Genomic DNA, 20,740 nt, shown 5'->3' with positions numbered 1-20,740 from the left:
CCAAAATGCCTCCAGCTACAATGCGTGCCGTCGTCCTGAAGGGTGACTTCCATGTAAGTAGGCAAGAAACCAATCACTGCTTCTTTTGCAGGCCTTGGCTCGATCGACGACCAGAAAAGGTCGCTTTCCCGGAAGCGGCTTTGGTGATCTCTTTGCCTGTCAGAACATTTTTCCTCCGTGGGATTCGAGGGTCCTTGGCTGGATCTGGATCTACTGCCTGCCTCCAAAATGTGTTGTTTAACTCGCGAGCAAAAGCCGAAAACCTGACTGGTATTGATGTTTCTCTTCTCGCGTTGTAGGTCGAGGTGGAAGATAGACCTACCCCGAAGGTCCAGAAGCCGACCGACGCCGTGCTCAAGGTCACTTCGACTGCTCTATGCGTAAGTTATTCCTACCCGCCATTCCTCTTTTGAACCCACGACCGTCTTCATATTGAACATCTCTCTCGCATTTCTTCATAGGGCTCGGACCTCCATTTCTACCGAGGCCATCTGAAGTGCCCGCCAAACTTCATCTGCGGTCACGAGTTTGTGGGGACCATTGCCGAGAAAGGCGACGCCGTCACCAACTTCAACATTGGCGACAAGGTCGTGGTTCCCTTCTACACGGCCTGTCAGGAATGCTACTACTGCGTGCGCGGACAGGCCAGTCGGTGCAGCAAAGGCGAGTTGTTTGGTAACTCGGTCCCGGCCAACGCCATTGATGGCGGACAAGCCGAGTACGTGAGGGTGCCGTTGGCGAATACTACTTTGGTCAAAGCTCCGCCTGGTGAGTATTCTCTCTCCCTTTTTGAGCACCAGCTGTTCCTTTCTTTTCTTGAAAGCGAGCTTTTCTCATTGACGTGTGTATCATCACCGCAGGAATTCCTGAGGAGATGCTCGTTCTCATGGCCGACATCTTCCCCACGGGGTACTTCGCGGCACAGCGCTTCCTGAAGAACCTCCCGCAGCGTGACCGCGACGAGTTCACGACGGTGGTGATCGGGTGCGGGCCCGTGGGAATCTGCGCCATTACGTGCGCGCTGACCATGGTCAAGACGGTGTACGCGATTGACTCGATCCCGGAACGGCTGGCTGAGGCGGAGAAGATTGGGGCCATCCCGATCAACCTGAACGACAATCCAGTGGAGAAGATCAAGGCGGCCAGCGGCGGACGCGGAGCCGACGTGGTGCTCGAGGTGGTGGGCCACGCCGACGCCTTCATGCTGGCCTTTGACATGATCCGGCCGTTTGGCCAGATCTCGTCCATCGGCGTGCACACGGAGACGATCCCGCTCAACGGCCTGCTGTGCTACGGCAAGAACGTCACCATGGCCTTTGGCCGCTGCCCCGTGCGCAGCATCTTCGAGGACGCCCTCGACATCCTGGTCAAGGAGCAGAAAAAGGTCGCCTTCCTGTGCGGCCGCACCATGTCCCTCGAGGACGCGCCCCAGGCCTACAAGGACTTTGAGGCCCGCAAGGTCCATAAGATTGTCTTCAAGATGCCCGGCGAGCAGACTGGCCAGTCCATTGCGGACAAGGTGTAAAAGAAAAGTTGTAGGGAGGTGTATGGCGGGGAGGCTATTCCATGGGCGTATTGACAAAAACAAGAACCTCCCCTGTCGCCACCACTATTGGTTACTTTGGGTCTAGGGATGTATGTAGGCCCGGTAGCTATAGTATTATACGTATGCCCCGAGTGCAAAGGCTTCTAAACAAGCAACTTGCTTGCCTTGTAGTCTCGAACTCCACTACTCGTAGTGCCCTGTTGCCTTTCTTTTTCTTTTAAATAAAAGCTGAATAATCCTGTCACACAAGGTAGATATCTACGTTTCCCGACTGGCTTTCAGACCTGGCACCCTGGCACCTCCTGCTTGGTACTCGGAAACATATGTATCCGGGTACAGTACACGGATAGATAGGCGAAGACCGAGTCAAGCCAAGGTCAACTTGCACACTGGTGAGGCTCAAATCGAACATGGATCCCGCGGAGCATCGGATTTGTTCATCCCGTCACTGCATCGCTCGGTCCGTTTGCGCTCCAACTAGCGTCCCTGCGTGGAAGGAGACCACGAATCAAACCAGGAGCCCCCAGCACGTCGGTGGTGCTGCTGCCGCTGCCGTCGCCGTCGTCGCGCTAACCCAAGGCTTCTGCCAAAGTTACACAGAAAGGTCCTGTGAGTCTGCGTTGGCTCGAGTCGATGGCAGTCTGGACGTTGTCTGCTTCGTGCTCGAGGTTGGCGTGCATGGCTAGTATAAGTCACTTGTCACACTGGTCTGACCTATCCGAGCGAGGGGCCTCAGCCTCACTCTGACGCACTCACCCGAGTCGGGCGCAGAGATTGTTGACTTGGCCTCTGACAAGGTCATATTCCGGCTTGCTGTCCAATAAATCTCAAGCTTCGACATCTCACACCGGAAAAGAGAGTGGCTTGGGATGGAACAAGGGGGACACCAGGAGGGGGTGGGCAGGTGCCTGTCTATCCTGGGGTGCCTTTCCCATCATGAGCAGCAGCGCCTCGTGCCATGTACATAATATTGAGCTTCTTCTTCTTCTTCTCAGCAGCAAGGACCCCGGCATCTACGGTATTTTCCCTGTTGGTTTCCTCCCTTCTGTCTCTCTCACACTTCCTCCGAAGCAATCATATCTGAAGCAAGGAGATTATCCCTCAGAGCTGTCTTGAAGACTCTCAGACCAAATTCACTGTTCTAGGGATCCCATTTACCAGGATTCCTTTTGGCTTTTCAGCAGCTGTCTCGTGTGCACCACTCAGCATAATGAACGGCTTCTCAATTACTCAAATCACCACCGTCCCCCACGCCGCCCATCAAGCAATCTGGAGGGCCGGAGAACAGGCCCCACGTCAAGTGCCAACTGTGATCTACGATGACTTCAATCAGCGGCACCCGATTGCTTTGAAGTTGATCCCCAGTGAAGAGAACGAGGTGCCCATCCCTCTGCAGATCTCAATGCAGATTCCTGTTCCTGCTGGGGTACATCGCTACTATCTTCGCGGCAGTTCGATCAAGGATGATAGGCGACCACCGGTCATCCCTGATCCTGGAGAGACACACAGCTATCCGATTACCAGCCGTCAGTTCCAGTTAGATGGCGGTGCGACGGGAGTTGAGACCAAACTCGACACGACCTTTTTGTATGGCAAGATGGACAAGGTGCATTTTCCGTTCAAGGCCACGGGACTTTGGATCTGGGATTTGTATGAGGTTGGGCTACCCACGCCGGTTGCTCGATGCCAGGTGCCACTGGAAATCTACTTCTTCCTGGGCGATCCCAGCTTCCACATAGCCAACCCGAGTGCCCTTTCACCCGACAAGGAGAGTGTTCCAGCCCACGTATTTGAATTGATCGAGTTGACCATCCCCGAGTATGGCGATATAGCTTCCACGACCCTTTCTCCGGAGGATGTGAAAATCGTCCTCGTTGCACATGTTGTTCAACAACTCTGGGACTTTGCCGGATCAGGTCTTACCTATGACTCAGTTGAAGGTGCTCCATCCTATCTTCGTGGGTCAGTTTTCTTCTTGGGTTCGATGCTGAGTAAATATCACCCAACCTGTAACTGTTTTGACTTGGGTGCATTTGTCAACTACGCATTCAAATCATTCGGCAGGCGGACGGATCCGCAAACGGGCCGGGAAATCGATGTGAGTGTACCTGAAAAAAAAAAAAAAAAAAAAAAAAAAAAAAAAAAAAAAAAGCCCAGACGCTTTTAATCTCACCCCTTGATAGTTTTTTGAGACTCGAACCTGCGAAGTCCGACCCTGGGGCTTTATCAAGCCCAGCGTCCTGATTGGGACGAATGCTCCCTGCAACAATCCTTTCTATGCCGCGTTCGACCAATCCCGACTCGTTGAGACAGATCAGAGCCGCACGGACTTCTCGTGCCATTGCTTTTGCCTTTGGAGGCAGGGTGGACAGGAAAAGGTCATCGACATCTGCCTGGTCCAGGCTATTGCCAACACCAATCGTGAGAACTCCATATGGGTGCATGACAATATTCAATGGGACGATCATGGGAACCTCGTCTCTCTCCAGGATGCGACGTTTACTTTTGCCGAGTATTGGAATATGAGGGACCACCCGGAAGTTGGGGCTGACCAAGTACCAGTGCCACAAGGTGAGGAGTCCTTTTCTTCCATTTCTTGAGCCCAAGGTGCCTTTTACAAAGGCGGCCATATCTGCTCTTTGGCACTTATCGTTCGCTGACTGTGTGGGTGCTGATGTAATGTGTAGATGTCCCAATCGATCTGATCGACGTATCAACCCCCTGAATGAGGCCCAGCGGTCTCGAACGGAAGATTCTGTTCCTGGTTGGGTAATGTCATTCCAGGGGGAGCTTTGCTTTGGCTACAACTTTTGTTCACCTCGACAACGTGTACGCTTCCATCAAGGTTGTTAAGGACGTCGTCGAGTACTGAACCAACTTACTCGCTTCCAGGCCAAAAGGCGAAGCGCAGGCAGAATCCATCGAACCAGTGGCGAGACGGGAGAGTGGACAGCGCGTCCACTGGGTCAAGAGGCCGCTGAACTTCTAGGCCAAGCCACTGCTCAATCCCTAGAGCTCGGTGGATGGAAAGACCAACATGCCTTGGTCGCCAGCACCCACTGTACTGTCGTACGTTTGACCGTCGTAGACATAAAAGAGTCATATCTTTCCCATCTCAATAGCCCAACAATGCCGATAAGTGAGTGCTTGTTTGTGGGCAGATCTCAGGGATATGATTTGCAGACGTGGCAGGGGTCGTTGTGGAATCCAAGTCTTTTATGGCAGTTTTCTCTCGTCCAAGTATTTCAGCATCCTCAGCAGAAGCATCGCTACGTACTTCCTACCATCCGGAATCTTCAGATCGTAGATTTCAGAGCGACAGACTCGTAAACGTAGGCTCGGTCGTTGATATTTGCGAAGAGGTTCGATGTAGCCTCGGGTGACATGGGCACTGGCCAAGTACAACGTGGCTCCGGTCGAGCACACCACAAAGCTAACAAATTTATCCATCTCGGGTCGTTGAGTGAACGCAAGAATTGCTTGGGCAAGGATTTGTTGAATTTCGCGAATCTTGTCGTCATCAGACCCCCTTAAAGCCTGCAGTCTGTGCTTAGAAGGATATTCTTCCGTGGAACCTGGTTTCTTCCTACCAAGTATGTCGCCACCGGGACGAGTGTCCGCTGGTCTTGTATGAAAAGTCCATCGCACTTGATTCGTAGGCCTCCAATTTTCAGAGGTTCGGCTCTTTTTGTGACTCTATATTTCGTCAGTTGTCGTCCATTTTCTCAGCTGTGTCCCATACAGTACAGCCCGCCTGGGGCTGAAACTCAACAGCACCTCCACAAGAGATTCTACAAGACCTATCTGTACGGGAGGATCGTCCGCGACTTCGAGAACTCGATGGAGATGGCTGAAAACCCGACGGAAAGGATTTGTTCGATATCTAGAACGGCAGTGGAGGAAGTTGAGCACATCTTGAGTGGGAATCAAAAAATATTCTAGGAATTCATTGTCGGCTTGAGATCGCAAGTCAGAATTTATCGCGCATGGGGTAGAGATTGTACCATGTACCTTGATCGGTTTCTACTGTGATATCACTCAGGAATATGAAAGGTTGGCCGTCGTCCACCTGTAGAAAGTTGAGATGATGTGGAGTCCACTTGTCAATAGGCTGGAGCAAAATCGACGGGCTCTGTAGGGTCGTCATGGTTGGTGCTAATGAAAGGTGACTCGGCGTGCGATTTCAGCCTTTGACAGCGCGGGGCCAAGCTTTGATCACGTGTCTTGGGCGACATTGCCTCACCTGCTTGCCCATGTGAAAGAATGTGTAAAAGCATACTGGAACTAGCTAGGTCTATCAACTACCTAGGCTCCACTACTAAGGACGGTGGCCATCACATCGGGAACAATATCAATCTCGGCACGGAGATCCATGTGGGGGGAGAGTGGAACCTTTTGAGGGGGACAAATCCCGAGGCTCTATGATCCTTGTGTATCGAATTTGCATAGTTGTCTGTCTCTCTGGCTACGTGTTGGCAGGTCTATGAGTACGGTTCCCGTACCAGGTAGTGGTGAGCCCACAAGACATAACACGAAGAGGATCCTAACCCTGCTGTTGGTCCGTCTATGAAGACAGCTAAAGGATCGCCGGGAAAGTGTACTGTTTTCATCGAGTAAGGGACGTTAGAGATATTCACACTTTTGCTCGGGGAGAATCTTTGGAGGAGCTTTTGCTACCGCCAGGCACAACTTGGAGCAGAAGGTCGACTCTCCCTCAAGTGCCGGGCTGATGTGGAGGGAAAGATCCGGGGAAAGACGTGGAGTACCAGTCGATCCCGGACCATTGCACGAGTTACGAATACTATGTGTCCAACCAACACCTCTGGGTCACTGAAGAGGTAAATAAGTGTACGATATCGGGGACTGAATACTTTGTTTCTCCTGTTCCTCCTTCTTCTCTTCTTCCTCTTCCTCCAGACTTCTTCATTTCTTTGTATGGTGCAGAGAATACTCTGCAATCATCCAAGATGCTTTCCGACCCTTTCAGATATACCGCTCTCTTTATGCTGCCCTGGGCACTTCTTCCAAGCCTTGCTGTGCTCTATCTGCTCGGTTGGATCGTCTATTGCAGGACCTTGCATCCCCTGGCCAAGATCCCGGGCCCTTTCCTCGCGTCCGTCTCGAGACTATGGATCATGCACCAGACCTCGCACGGCAAGATGCAAGACGTGCAACGCGAGCTGCACAGGAAATACGGCCCCCTCATCCGCATCGCCCCGAACGAGATCGCCTGTGCCGACCCGGAGGCGATCCCACACATCTACCGGACGACGAACGCTCTGTCAAAGTCTGACTTTTACCCTGTCTGGGGAAACAAGTCGTTCAGCAAGTACCCGGACCACTTCAGCACCACGGACGAGAAACTCCACGCCCAGCGGAGACGGATCGTCAGTCATGTGTACAGTCTGTCGAACGTGCTGCGGTCGGAGCGCTACATTGACAACTGCTCCAACCTCTTCATGCAACGCGTTGGGGAGTTTGCCGACCGAGGAGAAGAATTCGATCTCGGACAATGGCTGCAGATGTGAATCTTCCCCCACCCTTCCAAGAGGTCAGAGCAGACACACTAATCCCTTTGCACCTACATAGGTATGCCTTCGACGTCGTCGGCGAGCTGTACTTTGGCAAAATGTTCGGCTTCATGGAGCACCGCACCGACTACGAGTCCTACATCCAGTCCCTCGACGCGCTTCTCCCCGTGCTCACCGAGACGGGCCTGGCACCGACTTACATGCGACCTTTTATACTAGGCACCTCGCTGCTCAGTCCCACGGTCCGAAAGGCGCTCAAGGCCATTGACCACATCGCTCAGGCGGCGCGTGACTGTGTCAACAGGAGGCTGCAGGCTTTGTCGACGGGCAGCGAGGACGTCCGGACAGACCTCCTGCAGCAGCTCTTTGACATCTCCCAGGAAAAAGGGGAGAAATACGACTTCAAAGTGGGGGAGATTCAGTACGAATCTTATGTGGCAATGTCGGTCCTGTCCTGTCCTGTCTTGTCCATACTAGTCCTTGCTTCATATCTTGCAAGAGCTTGTGCACGTCCGTACTGACAGAGACCTCTCCGCGTGTAGATTTGCCGGTTCCGATACCACCGCCATCGCCATGCGCTCTGTCATTTACCATCTGATGAAGAACCCGACCGTGTACAAGGAGGTCATGGCCGAGATTGACGACGCGGACGAGCACGGCCTCCTCAGCAACCCGATCCAGTACTCCGAGGCGAGCACACTCCCGCTCCTGTGCGCGTGCATCAAGGAAGCAATGCGCCTCCACCCCAGCGTTGGCCTCACCATGCCCCGCGTGGCCCCCGAGGGCGGCCTGGTACTCTGCGGTGAAGTCATCCCGGGCGGGTATCGCGTCGGCATGAACGCCGCTGTCGTCCACCATGACCAGAGGATATTTGGCGCCGACGCTGCCAAGTTCCGGCCCTCGCGCTGGCTGACCGCCGACGCCAAAACCATGGACAAGTACATGCTCCATTTTGGGGCGGGGACGAGAACATGTATTGGCAAGAATGTATGTTTCTCCCCAAGACACTCTTTCTTGGTCCCTTTAAGCCTCTCCTCTCCTTTATCTTGGGTAGAAAGAACACCAGTCAAGAAACAAAGACGACATGGTAAAGGTATCACTGACTAACTTCCTTCTCCCGCAAACAGATATCTCTGAGCGAACTGCACAAACTCATCCCGCAGCTCCTGCGGACGTTTGACCTCGAGCTGGCCACGGACAGGCCCTGGGACACGCAGAATTTCTGGTTCAACAAGCAGACCGGGCTGATTACGCGGGCCAGGCGACGAAAGGATCGTGTCGCGCTGTCGAATTGATTTTTGATTTTTGATTCCTGATGTTCGTTTGAAGGACCCTGAGAAATGATTGAGGATCTATATGCTCCTTTTCTAGGACTTCGGTGCTGGCATCTCACGCAACATTCTAATGTATGGGTCGGTCATAGTTTTGATATGAACCAATTTAGAGGTCGCACCCCTTGAAAACATGTCATTCGCAGTGCCGACTTGATGCCACCTGCCTCACCTTGGCCTAGTTCCCCCATCACGTCACGTACTTTGACTTGTTCTTGTAGATATGCACAAGGCATGCATGGATATATGTAAAGGATATTATATGCAGCTCTGATCTACGATCCACTGACCTCAGACATTAATTCTCCAAGCATTTTTATCGTACGATCGCGGCCAGATGCCATTCTTCCCGGGAGCCAGGATGCCCTTTGGATCCAGCGCATTCTTGATTGTCTCGTTCAACTTCATCTGGGCATTGTCGTTGAAGTTGTACGTCGCGGCGATCTGGTCCATCAGGGCGAGATGTGTCCGGTACTCGCCCCAGCCCCGTTTCGCCGCGTCGTCGATCAGCGTGGCTATGAGTTTGTGGGCCTTTTGTCGCTGCTCCGGGTTCTTGCGGTCAAAGACGATGCATACGATGTGGTGCATCTCGCGCATGCCGATCACAAAGGTGCCGATGAAGTCGAACCCAAACTCCTCGCTCCGTCGGCGGGTCAGCTCGTACTGCGCGACCGCGTCGTCCCCGCCGACTTTGGCGATCGGGCTGAAGAACAAGTGTGCCCCGTTCGGGAGCCAGTCGACCCATTTCAGCTCGTCCACGGTGGGGATCCCCTGGAGGGTCTTGTCCCGGATCTGGAGGACCTTGTTCTGCGGCATGTCTTCGGGGAAGTAGAACTTGGCCCCCGGAATCTGGGAGAAGGACGCCTTGACCACCTGCCACATGGCTTCTCGAACGGGCGCCGGTCCGTACAGCGCACCGTAGAAGTTCCACCTCCCCAGACCGAGCTCGGCGGCGATCGCGTCGATTTCTTGGTCGGTGAGGGGCTTGTCGGATTGCGAATATCTCTTACGGTTACCCTAGTCATATTACTTTAGCCAGCTTTTCGCGGCATGGCCATCATCCACGGCTTACCATGACTGCGGCGTCCAAGAGGACATGTCGTATCGTGGGTACGTTCTGCAAAACCATACCGACTCTCAATGGGCGGATGATCTCAACCGCCTGGTGAAGGTCTTTGTCGTTGGGAAAGGTGATCAGGTAGGATTGGTATCCGCCGGGATTGGTCATGAGCCACATGCCCATTTTGACAACGACTCCTGTTCTGAAGTGTTAGTAGCATTGCGTCGTCTTTGTGGCTGGCTCCTTTTCCTTCTCTTCTGGAGCATATGACACTCACCGAGAGATGACTGCGTGAAAATGCCGTCGTTGTACGGGCCGAATCCATAATTGAACAGCTGCCACGCCTGGCTACTTGGCTGCTCTTCAGGTGGAAGCGAAGGATCAGCGTCTGGGTTAGGAAGCGCTCCCATCCCGGTCCGTAGCAGGGTCCCGTCCGGCAGAACCACCTCGAGGCCACAATGCATCATCCAATGATCACCGTAAGGCTGTTTTCTTGATCAGCAACCCGGAACCCCTTCAAATTTTGAAAAGCCATGAATACGAACAGTGTAGCCAACTCCTCTTTCTAGTGTGTTCCCTAAAACCGATCCACCGCCCAGATCTGGGACGTCCACCCACAGTCTGTCCCGCAGGTTGTTCTTGACCAAGTAGTCGTGGAGGTCCTGGAACGTGACCCCAGGCTCGACCAGGGCGTAGGCACCGTCGACGTTGACCTCGATAACTCGGTTCATGTTCTTTCCCATGTCGAGGCCAATACTCCCGGGTACCCTGGGGGCAGCACCGCCGTAGCCGACGTTCCTGCCGATGGAAAAGGGCCACACAGGGATTTCGAATTCGTTGCACAGTCTCATGATGGCCTGAACATCGGCGACGTTCCGCGGGGCCACGGTGGCCGAACTGACAAAGTAATCCTCGTCGAGGATGTGGAATATGTCGCGCGTCTTGCTCGGGTTCAGATAGCTTTCCTCGTCCGACACCCCGGGCGAGGTGACAATGGTGACATTTTCCAACCCAACAATGTCCTGCACGCGGCGGATGAAGGTGTGGAACTGTTTCGAATCGATCCCCGGTGGCAGCACCAAAGGGTCACCTGCGTTTCGGGATGCCGTGCCATTAGGTACTCGGCCGGTGGAGTTACCATTCGTGGTGGTAGTAAGGATGGGAAGATCAGAAGTCATTTTCTGGCAAGATCTCAAAAGTCCTTTGATGGGGATGTTTGCACAAAGAAAGAGAATTCCCGTACGATATACCTGGTCCCTCTCCCCTCCCCCAAGCCACCCATTCTTATGTGTATTTTTTTTTGAATATTGAAAGCCTCGTCCATGTGCCGAAACTGGACTGAACGAGGCTAGTACGGCACGGAGCCTCTTGTGGGGGAAGATCTCGCTTCAATCGGCATTTCTGCCATTCGACAAACGACACAGGGACCATTAGAGGCTCGTATTGCGGAGCTTGTGGGGGCCCCGCATCGTCGGCTCTTGACCCCGTGGGAGAATTGGGTTGGGTGTCAGGGTGTCTATCCGGGAGAATTACTGCAGCTCCAAGAGCTCCGCGAGGGCCGAAGTGAAGCAGCGGGTTTCGTTCGATTCACACTCCAGCATATCTCTTACACTCACACCGAACCAGCCGGCAGACCCCCTCTATTCTTGTGTCATTGTCGCCATGGGATAATCACTGCCAGGGTCAAGTTTTCGTTCCTTTTTTCCCCCCTGCCAGAGACTCAACCCTCCCCCCCAAAAGCTGGAAAAAGCACACCTCGATGGCGCAAAAAACCCAGCAGGCGAGTCAAGAACCCTTCTGTCCTATCTGCGGCACGACATACAGCCGCGTGGACCATCTTCGACGGCATCTCGCATCCCACACCGATAACTACCCGTACTCGTGTCAGTCATGCGGCAAAAGCTTCAAACGAAGAGACGTTCTCACGCGTCACCACCAGAAATGCCCCAGCAACAAAAGTCCTCGCGACTCGTGGCCGGCGTTGAATCAGAAACCAAAGACGCGTCGAGAAGCGTGCGACCAGTGCGCCCGGCTGAAGCGAGGTTGTAACTCGGAGCGGCCGTGCAAGTCTTGTGCTTCGAGGAAGTCAACGTGTACGTACTCACGGCTGAATGAGCAGTCGTCGGACATGTCTAGCTCAGAGACACAGCCAGACATAGAGAGCGCGCCACCAAAGATGGCCATGGAAGCGCCAAAAAGCTCGGTCACCCTCGTCGAAGAGGTCGGACAACAAAGACCATTGGACACTCACCAGGTGTATCTTCAACATCGAGAGTCTGCTTTCTTCCCGTCCGTGGACGGACTCGGTGACCAGAGCCACTCCGCTGATCTAGCTCGTGATCTAGCATACTCCACAGATGGCAGTGATCTGGAGGACGACCCTGCGGATTCCTTTGATTTTCTCGCCCGCTTCACAACCAATGACTCTGGAATGAGCGACGCCTTTGACGTGGACAGTACCCTCGTGGCACAGGATCCTTCTTCAGTCGGGGAAGACTCGTGGGAAGGTCTGTCTGACCGATCTTCATACCCTGTCAACGAGTCACGGAGCATTCTCTTCGAACAGCACTCGAAGACAGCGAGAGAGCAGACTCGACAGATCAACCTCGACTCTCTTGGTATGGAAGAATTCCAGCATGTCACCGGTACCCCCGATATGGAATTGTACCAAGAAGAATTCTGTGTGTCGCCACCATTCGAGAGAGACGAGTCAAATCCCAGCCCTGTAGCACCACCGTCGGATTCCTGGCACCGGAAACCGTCCTACTGCAGCGAGTCCATCTCTTCTGGGACTCTGAGCAGTGCACTGGCGTTGAAAAGCCATGAGATTGTCGTTGCCATCAAAGCCACAGCTCGGCTTCGTGGCTCGGCTGCTGCCACGTCGGCCATGGGTGACTGGTCCTCGCTCAAGGAAAGTGCCTGCGTCCATTTCTTCCAGCCGAGCAATCTTCAACGCTATCTGGAGTATTACTGGGTGCTGTGGTACCCGAACTGGCCAACCATCCATAAACCGTCTTTCAATGCTGCGACGTGCCCCTGTCGACTCCTCGCGCCCATGGCCGTGATCGGTGCGTCTTTATCCCCGCATCGCTCGGATCGCGAAAACGCCAAAGTTTGGTTCGACATGGTGGAGGAAATGGTGTTCGCGGACGAGGCAACTTTCCCCCCAGGGATGTCGGTGGCGATGCCATCCTGCCCTCCGGACCAGCTCGAGGCCAGACTGCACTCTCTCCAAGCCGCGTATGCTGTGTGCCTCTTCCAAACCTGGGAAGGCCGAGATACAACAGCCAAAGAGCGAATCCGCCGACGACGCTTTGGCTCGTTGGTTTCAACGGCTCGCTGTCTCATGAGACACGCCAATCACGGTCAACTCGGGACGTACAGATTCCAGGACTTTTCGTGGCAGACGTTCGTGCTCCGCGAACAACTGATCCGCACCGTCATGTACGTTTTTCTCCTCGACACGGCGTTCACCATCTTCAACAATCTGCCCCCGAGGATGATCATTCGCGAGATGACAAACGACCTGGCCTGTCCGGAACCTTGTTTCCAGGCGGCCACCTCCCAAGAGTGCTTCGATCAGATCCGGCAGTGGACCGCTCGCCCACGCCATCCCGCATGCACCTCGCTGTACGCCGCGATCCGATGCTTTCGGCAGAGGACCATCGACCCGGCCACCCAGCGCGCCCTCGCCGAGACCGGCGTCCTCACTCTGTGGACGATCGTCTCCGCCTTCCACAATTACATTTTCCACATCGATCCAGGCTTTGGGTCCGAATCCCAAGTCGAAGCCATGGAGAACGCCATCGCAAACTGGCGAGTCATATGGAAACTCGGCCTGACGTTGGATGGCTCGCGAGGCTCTCGCAAATCCGCCACCACCATTACCACCACCTCTCCGGATTCGAACCAGACAGCTGGGTCCGGATTGGATTCGACCGAGTCCTGGAAGAGGACGGGCTTCATGCGAAAGGCCCCAGAGTATTGGCTGCTGGCACAGGTCAAACTCAAGAGGCTGTCGTCGGCCCAGAGAAGCCTCGAAGCCGCCGAAAGTCTGTCGGGCATCAATAGCTGGCTTTGCAATGTTCCTGGGACGATCCTGCCGAGATACGACGAGACGAGCATGGAGCAGCTCAGCGACTTTATCAGTAGCTTTGGGGCCATGAGGGTGTGAACTGAAGGCGGAGGGAGGGGTCGTCTATAGGAGTGAGAGCGGGGGCGGGAGCGAGCAACCAAAGCTTCTACTGCTAGGGCTAATTACAGGAGACTATTTATCACTTCATACCACCCAACCCCATCATGTCACTACCAGAGTCACAAAGGAACAAGCTACCTGGTCTTGGTCTTGACTGATTTTCTTTTGGGCGTCCGCGTACAATGCAACAGTTCCACCCCATCCCATCCTATCTACAGCTTGGCCGCTCGCGGATTCCCCCGAGACATTTTGTCTCTGAGGACGCGTCTGAGGATCTTGCCGGACGCCGACTTGGGGATCTCGTTGATGAAGTCGATCTCGGCGATCCATTTGTGCCGTGCTTTCCGCTCTTGGACGTACTTGATCAACCGTCCCCTGAGGGCGTCGAGATCCTCCTCCTCCTCCTCCTCCTCCTCCTCCAGCGTCCTCTTCCGTGTGGCCCGGTGCTTCGCGACAATGAATGCCTTGGGATGCTCGCCGGAGAGCTCGTCCTTGACTCCCAGCACGGCCACGTCCTCGACCTCGTCGTGGCCCAGGAGGAGGTCTTCGAGCTCGGCGGGCGCCACGCCGATGCCGTTGACCTTGATCATCTCCTTCAGACGGTCCGTGATGCTCACCATGCCCTCGTCGTCGATACTCCCGATGTCCCCCGTGTGGAGGAAGCCTTCTCGGTCAAAGGTTTCTTCCGTGGCCTTTTTGTTGTTCAGGTAGCCCATCACGATCTGCGGTCCGCGCGCCCAGATCTCGCCGGGCTCGTTGACGCCGCATTCCCTGCCGGTCTGCGGATCGACGAACTTGACCTCGGTCGACGGCACGATCGCCCCGACCCGCGTTGCGTACCGGAAATCATACATGTCGGGCGGGTGCAGCGTGATGCACGAGCACGACTCGGTCATGCCGTACCCTTGCTTGAATCCTATGTTGGGGAAGTATTGTTGGATCAAGGCGAGGATCTCGGCGGACAAGGGCGCCGCGCCGGACATGAGTCGTCGTAGCGAACTGAGGTTGTACCGTCGAAGAAGCGCCGGGTCGCGGACCATGCGGATCAAGATGGGGGGCACGAGCAGGACTTCCTCGAGCTGGTAGTCCTGGATGCTCTGGAGTGTATCCTCCATCGTGAAGCTCGGGAGGAGATAGACCTCGGCGTTCAGAAAGACCGGGAGGTGGAGGTGGTGTACCAGACCCGTGATGTGGAAAAGGGGCAGGACCGTGAGAATCCGCCGGAGAGAGGCTGGGGTCATCCGTCCCACCTGCAGACATTGGGCGATGATGTTGGAGTGGCCCACCATGACGGCTTTGGGGAGGCCTGTCGTGCCGCTGGAGAAGGAGAGAAACGCGCAGACGTCCCTGTTTTGTTTGTTCGGGGGTATTCTATACGCCTCGACCTGGCTGGTGCCGTACGACCTGCCGATCTCGAGCAACTCGGCCAGCGTGGTGAAGTTTTCCGCTGCCCCGTAGATCAGGAAGACGTGCTCCCGCGGGATCCCGACGCTCCTCGCCGCCGCCACCGCGACCGGGAGATTCGGAGGCGCGGTGAAGAGGAACTTGGCCTCGGCCGTTTTCAGCGCAAAGGCCAACTCCTCGGCGTTGTAGGCCGGGGACGCGCCAGAGACTATCCCGCCCGCGCGCAGGGTGCCGAACATGACACAGGGATACCACACCGTGTTGGGCGTGAGGATCCCCACGGTTTGGCCCGCCCGCAGACCGTACCGCCTCACCAGCGCCGTCGAGAGGTGTGTCGTGTGCACCTTGAGCTCGTCGTAGCCGAGGCGTTCTTTCGTGATTGCGTTTGTGAATCCGCCCAGTTTCTCGCCGTGCTGCTGTCTCTGCAATGGGCTGTATTCCGAGTCGAACAGCCACGTCCATACCGGGAGGTTGGTGGGGACCTCGATCGGAGGGAGCGAGGATTTGAAGATTGGCATGGCTATAGCTGACCTGACCTGACCTGAATAGAGTAATGTCTGTGTTGTCTTGTCTTGTGTTGTACGGTGAAGTCTGGTCTCGAAACCCTAGAAATCTAGGACAGACAGCGAGTGTAAGAGGCGGATAGACAGATGGATGAAAGGGACACCCGTCTCGGCATGGGATATACCCTTTTCCAAATCGACCAGCCCAAGCATATGGAGCGAGGACCAAATCTCTCGGGGTAAAAGGAATGTTTCAATTCGCTACTTTCTTGCACCACCGGCGGGACGTGCTGTAAACTAAAACTCACCAAATCCCCTCGTATTCACAAGGTATTTCCGACTGCCTCCCCCCTAATCCCGAAAACGCCCAGGTGTGGGGTGGAGGTGTCAGGTATTAGTGGATATCTTTGCCGAGTAGATCTGTCGTTTGTCCTTGGGACAAGGATTCCTGAATACTGGAGGGGAGGGGTAGAGAGGTTTTGTTAGATAATGTTTAGATGTGGCTGGTGAAGATTGTCCAGGCTTGTGATATGTTGTTTGTCACCAGAGGTATAAATATATTGAGATTGTGTGTGCTGTGAGTCAGGCTCAAGAAGGTATCCTCGTTGCTGTGGAAAGGGCTGAGCAGGTATAGATAGATATAGCTACAGCAAAGTGATTCAGGGATATGGACATGACTGTCCTGTCCTGTCCCCCCCCCCCTCACAGTCTGCTCAGATTCACACCTACGCCAGACCGTTTAATCTCCTCTCGAATGGCCAAGTCCGACAAGATCTCGTCACTCCCTCCTCCCACCACCAACGGCCTGAGGTCTCTACTGATCTGCTCAATCCGTGCTCCCCTCCCTGTCTTGTTATATCCCGCCCCGCCGAGCACTTGCTGCGCTTCGCGGTTCACCCGCTCCAGAACCCGCCCCGCCAAGACCTTCAGATTCGCCAGCTGCCCGCCCAGCCGTGCGTCCTGGGCCGCGGCCTTGTCCATCGTGTGCAGCAGGTACGTCAGCTCCTCCATGTGCGCGTGCGCCGAGTTGAGCAGTCTGCCGAACGTGGAGAACTTCCACCGGATCACGGGGCTCTCGATCAGTTTGTGGCCGAACGTTTCGCGGATGATGGCGTGTTGGAAGGCGTCTTCGGCGCAGACCCGTGCGAGGCGGAGGCTCGCGCAGGCGAGCCAAAGGCGTTCGTGGTTGAAATCTATTGCGTGGCCAGGAGATTTTAGTGGTTGACTACGCCTCACTTGGGATTTGAACTCGTTTTTTTTTTTTTTTTGAGAGGCAGCCTGTGGGATACGTACTGGACATGATCATGGGAAACCCTTGATTTTCCGAACCCAGCAGATTCTCCACGGGCACTTCGACGTCGTCAAAGTCGATATATGTCGATCCTGCCCCCGCGCCCCAGTTTGTGGTTAGTTGGAACAGTCCAGCAGTCGCGCTCAGCCTCCAACAACGCTTTGCTGAAAGGGGACTGAGAGTGTCAGACACTCACCACTGGCTGATACTCCCGAGTTTTCCATCCGACGACATGTGACGCCTTTGTTCTTCATGGGAACGATCAGCACCGAGATGCCGTTGGCGCCGGGGCCGCCGGTCCGCACAGCAGTGGTGCAGTAGTCCGCCCACAAGCCATTGGTGATCCATTTTTTGGCACCGTTAACGACATAGACGTCGCCGTTTCTCGTCGCGGTTGTCTGGATATTTGCGACATCCGATCCGGCTAAAGACACGGTGGTTGGTTAGTTTGACCCGTGACAGCTGATATACAGGACACTTTCGGGTTGAGGGTTGGAGGTTTGGATTCCACCTACCATCAGGCTCGGTGACGGCGAGGGCGAAGCGTATATCTCCTCTCAAGATGCCCGGCAGAAACTGTCGCTTCTGTCGTTCTGTCCCATAGTTGACGAGCGGTGGTGCGCCGTAGATATTTCCCCCGGTCAAACCCCAAACCACGCCCAGGTAGCCGCACCGCATGATCTCGTCGATGCAGATCAAGTCGTGAAAGGCGTCCCATTTGTCCAACGGGATATCTCCAGGCAACCGGATCCCTTTGGCGTATTCTTTGTCCAAGGGGAAGACCGACACTGCCGTATATCCAAGGTCTGAATGCTTCCTGATGACCTGTAGAGTACGTGGATTGTGAGTCCCGTAATGGTTTCCACACCACACTTGGATATAAATCTTGGTAAGGAGATACAGCAAGTTTCAACTCACCTCTGCAGGAACATGGCCTTGTTTCTCCCACTGTTCGCAGTGCGGAGTGATGTGGTCATCCACGTATTGACGAACGTCTTTTCTCAACTGTCTATGGCTCTCGTTGTAATAGGGCGAGACACCCCGAGAGTACCACAGGGGGTCGGCATAGGGGAAAGACGAGCCAAAGGTCTCTGCTGCCATCGAGTTGCAGTCGTTGTGTATGTGTCTTACTTGTTAGCCTTGTGCAAATAGCTCGCAAGATATATGTGCAAGGGTCGAGGGATCGATTCTGAGCTGGAGAGTATAAAACTTTGGTCCACGCCGGTCTCTAGCTCCAAGGGGGTTCTAGGGATTGCGAAGAAACAACAATCACAGACAAGTCTTTGCAGCGCGGCCCATACTCGAAGCCGTCACCGAGGCCTGATCTACCAAAAGTCTGACATAACCAGGCCAACTGCGCGCGGGGGTGACGGTGTGGAGGAGTCGGCGTTCGAGCGACACGGAATCATCAATCGGGAATGGATGATCGGAATTGCAAGACTAAGTGATTACTAGGCGTAACACTGGCAAGTACTTGGCTATGAGGCAAGATCGGCATTCATTCTCCATGTAACACGGACCCCTCCCTGGGGTTGTTCTTGTGGTTGCGTCTCAGCGCTTGGCTCGACTTGTATACGGGGTCTTTAGCGTTGGCAATGATTGTATGGCCACTCTGCCCCTTCTGCTCGCCCTGTCTCGGACTGCGTGGCTAACATTGGCTAACATAGGAGAGTCAATGGGTAATGGAGAGAGAGAAAGAAGATGGGGTGATTTACAAAATGTCGATGATCATAGATTGATAGGCTATTCTGTATTTATAACTTGCTTTTACGGCCCTGGCCATCATTATCTGTGGTCGACTTCCGTCCTTGGTACACCCCGTACCAGTCGACTTCCTTCTTTCCCGCCCGGAATGCCTTGGTGCCGATCTGTGCTTCCTCACTGGGCGCAATCATCCACTCGAACACGTCTTTGATGACTTTGTCTTGACGATCGTCTCCTGTGTATCGCCACGCCGCGGCGACGAGCTCCTTGGTCCGAGCTGATGCCTGCGGAGCGGCGTGGCGGAGGTATTTGTCGAGATGGTGTTGTAGTAATCGATCCAGGTTGGGCTGGGATCCGTCCACGACGGCTGTGGAGAAGGACGGTGACGAGGAGGAGCTGGTTATTGCATGGATGACTCCGACACGATGCAGCTCTTGCACCGTGACTGTTCGACCGGTCAACATGGCCTCGCGGGCAATGCCTACGCCCCATTCGCGCACGACAAACTTGGAAATGGTGGCAGGGCACAGGCCCAGCTTGACCTCGGTCATAGTAAATGTCGCATTGGCCTGGGCTAGGCGAATGTCACAGACAAAAGCGAGGCCTGTGCCGCCGCCATACGAAGGTCCGTTGATCAGTGCGATGGTGGTTTGAGGCGTTCTGTCGATGGCCTCGAATAGTTTGTAGAGACCATCGAACTGGGCCTGTTTCGAGGCGGCATCTGCTCCAGCGGCCGTGGCGCCACCACCGCTGAGGTCCATGCCTGTGCAGAAGTACTTGCCTTTACCTGTCAGCACAATGTGGAAGACCGAAGGGTCTTTGGAGAGCGTCTCGAACAGCGTCGTCAGGTGAGTGAGCATTGTCCTGGTAAGAGCGTTGCCATTGCGCGGTCGATCCAAAGCAATCTTGACCGTTGATCCATTTCGGAGCAGCTGATACTCCGGATCTTGTTTGACCATGGTCCATGTCATCGTAGGTTGACATCCAGGGCTTGTTTTGGCTGGCACGGTGTTGCGTTTCGAATAGATTGCCGAACCTGCTCGGCTGCCCTCTGGTTTCCCCAGCTTCTCGTTGATCCAGTGACCAATGTCGGCCAGCTTCTGTAAGTCCACGCCCGTCGCAATGCCCATCCCCTCCAGAGTGTAGACGAGGTCTTCGGTGGCAAGATTCCCCTTCGCCTCTGGACTGTACGGACATCCTCCTAGGCCGCCCACGCTGCTGTCGAACGTGCGCAGGCCGAGTTCGTAGGCCGTGACGGCATTGGCCACTGCTTGGCCGTAGGTGTCGTGGAAATGGCCCGCCAGGCGATGGGCAGGGATGTATTTCAGAAGTACAGCGAGCAGACGCCGGACGTGGGCCGAAGTCCCAGACCCTGTGGTGTCGCCGAGACTGACCTCGTAGCAGCCCATGCTCAGCAGGGCTTGTGCCACGGTCAAGACGTCGTGCGGATTTGTCGGGCCTTCGAATGGGCAAGAAAAGACGCAGGAGACATACCTTTACCGCGCCAAAATCAATCGTCAGTATTCATGACCAGATGATGATGCCATTTCTGGACTTCTTTCTGTATTTTCTTTGCGACTAGGGAATGTTCTTTACTTACCCTCGCACATGGATGCCCAACTCCCGGGCCTTCTGCGTCACTTCCCTGGCCCGCTCCAGACCCTCCTTGACGCTGCAGTTGCTGTTCCTGCGACTGAACGCTTCAGTTGGGGAGACGAAGACTCCTACTTCCCGTGCGCCCGCGTCGGCCGCGGCCAGCAATCCTCTGAGATTGGGAACCAGGACAGAATACCGCACAGAGGAGGTGTCCGCGGCGTCTTGCATCTCCCGTACCGCGTGCATAACCGCGTCGTGGTCGGCGAGTTGGGGGATCCATCGCTGCGGCGCGAACGAAGTCGCTTCTATACACCGTAGACCCGTGGTGGAGAGTCTCTTAATGAGCTCGATTTTGATTTCCGTCGGCACGATCTCCTCGATCGCTTGTAGCCCGTCACGGGGACCGACTTCGACGATGCGTACGGCTGGACGGTCTATCATATTGTTCAAGGAGCTATTGGATCTCATGAGAGCCTCTTGCCCATGCTGGATAAAGTACAAATAATTGTGTTGGTGCGGTTCTGGGCCAAACCGCCGTGGCCAATGCGCGCGCTCAAAATGTAGATTTCCGCGAATCCA

The 20,740-nt window shown here is 54.9% G+C and overlaps 8 protein-coding genes across 8 annotated transcripts; 4 read left to right on the top strand and 4 right to left on the bottom strand.

The window, feature by feature from the left end:
- Window positions 1–5: 5 nt before the first annotated feature.
- AYO21_06938 (hypothetical protein) lies at window positions 6–1,525 on the top strand (the record flags this gene model as incomplete). Its single annotated transcript, XM_022656897.1, has 4 exons — window positions 6–53; window positions 300–380; window positions 462–768; window positions 861–1,525. The coding sequence occupies 4 exons, from the start codon at window positions 6–8 to the stop codon at window positions 1,523–1,525; spliced, it is 1,101 nt and encodes a 366-aa protein (XP_022510859.1).
- A 1,231-nt stretch (window positions 1,526–2,756) lies between these two features.
- On the top strand, window positions 2,757–4,146 carry AYO21_06937 (hypothetical protein; the record flags this gene model as incomplete). The annotated part of the gene is made up of 2 exons (XM_022656896.1): window positions 2,757–3,644; window positions 3,730–4,146. 2 exons carry the CDS (start codon window positions 2,757–2,759, stop codon window positions 4,144–4,146), a joined length of 1,305 nt encoding a protein of 434 aa, XP_022510858.1.
- Window positions 4,147–6,513: 2,367 nt separating this feature from the next.
- AYO21_06936 (hypothetical protein) lies at window positions 6,514–8,372 on the top strand (the record flags this gene model as incomplete). The annotated part of the gene is made up of 4 exons (XM_022656895.1): window positions 6,514–7,070; window positions 7,136–7,519; window positions 7,620–8,064; window positions 8,205–8,372. The coding sequence occupies 4 exons, from the start codon at window positions 6,514–6,516 to the stop codon at window positions 8,370–8,372; spliced, it is 1,554 nt and encodes a 517-aa protein (XP_022510857.1).
- Window positions 8,373–8,699: 327 nt separating this feature from the next.
- On the bottom strand, window positions 8,700–10,646 carry AYO21_06935 (hypothetical protein; the record flags this gene model as incomplete). The annotated part of the gene is made up of 4 exons (XM_022656894.1): window positions 8,700–9,425; window positions 9,481–9,665; window positions 9,746–9,953; window positions 10,014–10,646. 4 exons carry the CDS (start codon window positions 10,644–10,646, stop codon window positions 8,700–8,702), a joined length of 1,752 nt encoding a protein of 583 aa, XP_022510856.1.
- A 998-nt stretch (window positions 10,647–11,644) lies between these two features.
- Window positions 11,645–13,642, top strand: AYO21_06934 (hypothetical protein; the record flags this gene model as incomplete). The annotated part of the gene is made up of 1 exon (XM_022656893.1): window positions 11,645–13,642. One exon carries the CDS (start codon window positions 11,645–11,647, stop codon window positions 13,640–13,642), a length of 1,998 nt encoding a protein of 665 aa, XP_022510855.1.
- A 233-nt stretch (window positions 13,643–13,875) lies between these two features.
- Window positions 13,876–15,585, bottom strand: AYO21_06933 (hypothetical protein; the record flags this gene model as incomplete). Its single annotated transcript, XM_022656892.1, has 1 exon — window positions 13,876–15,585. One exon carries the CDS (start codon window positions 15,583–15,585, stop codon window positions 13,876–13,878), a length of 1,710 nt encoding a protein of 569 aa, XP_022510854.1.
- A 687-nt stretch (window positions 15,586–16,272) lies between these two features.
- AYO21_06932 (hypothetical protein) lies at window positions 16,273–17,962 on the bottom strand (the record flags this gene model as incomplete). The annotated part of the gene is made up of 5 exons (XM_022656891.1): window positions 16,273–16,763; window positions 16,864–16,953; window positions 17,058–17,285; window positions 17,377–17,686; window positions 17,780–17,962. The coding sequence occupies 5 exons, from the start codon at window positions 17,960–17,962 to the stop codon at window positions 16,273–16,275; spliced, it is 1,302 nt and encodes a 433-aa protein (XP_022510853.1).
- A 653-nt stretch (window positions 17,963–18,615) lies between these two features.
- Window positions 18,616–20,602, bottom strand: AYO21_06931 (hypothetical protein; the record flags this gene model as incomplete). The annotated part of the gene is made up of 2 exons (XM_022656890.1): window positions 18,616–20,059; window positions 20,166–20,602. The coding sequence occupies 2 exons, from the start codon at window positions 20,600–20,602 to the stop codon at window positions 18,616–18,618; spliced, it is 1,881 nt and encodes a 626-aa protein (XP_022510852.1).
- Window positions 20,603–20,740: the final 138 nt, after the last annotated feature.

Source organism: Fonsecaea monophora, assembly GCF_001642475.1.
Source record: "Fonsecaea monophora strain CBS 269.37 chromosome Unknown Scaff50, whole genome shotgun sequence".
Lineage (NCBI taxonomy): Eukaryota > Fungi > Ascomycota > Eurotiomycetes > Chaetothyriales > Herpotrichiellaceae > Fonsecaea > Fonsecaea monophora.
The sequence above is the reverse complement of the archived record's forward strand: the minus strand, read 5'-3'. Positions and strand labels throughout refer to the sequence as shown.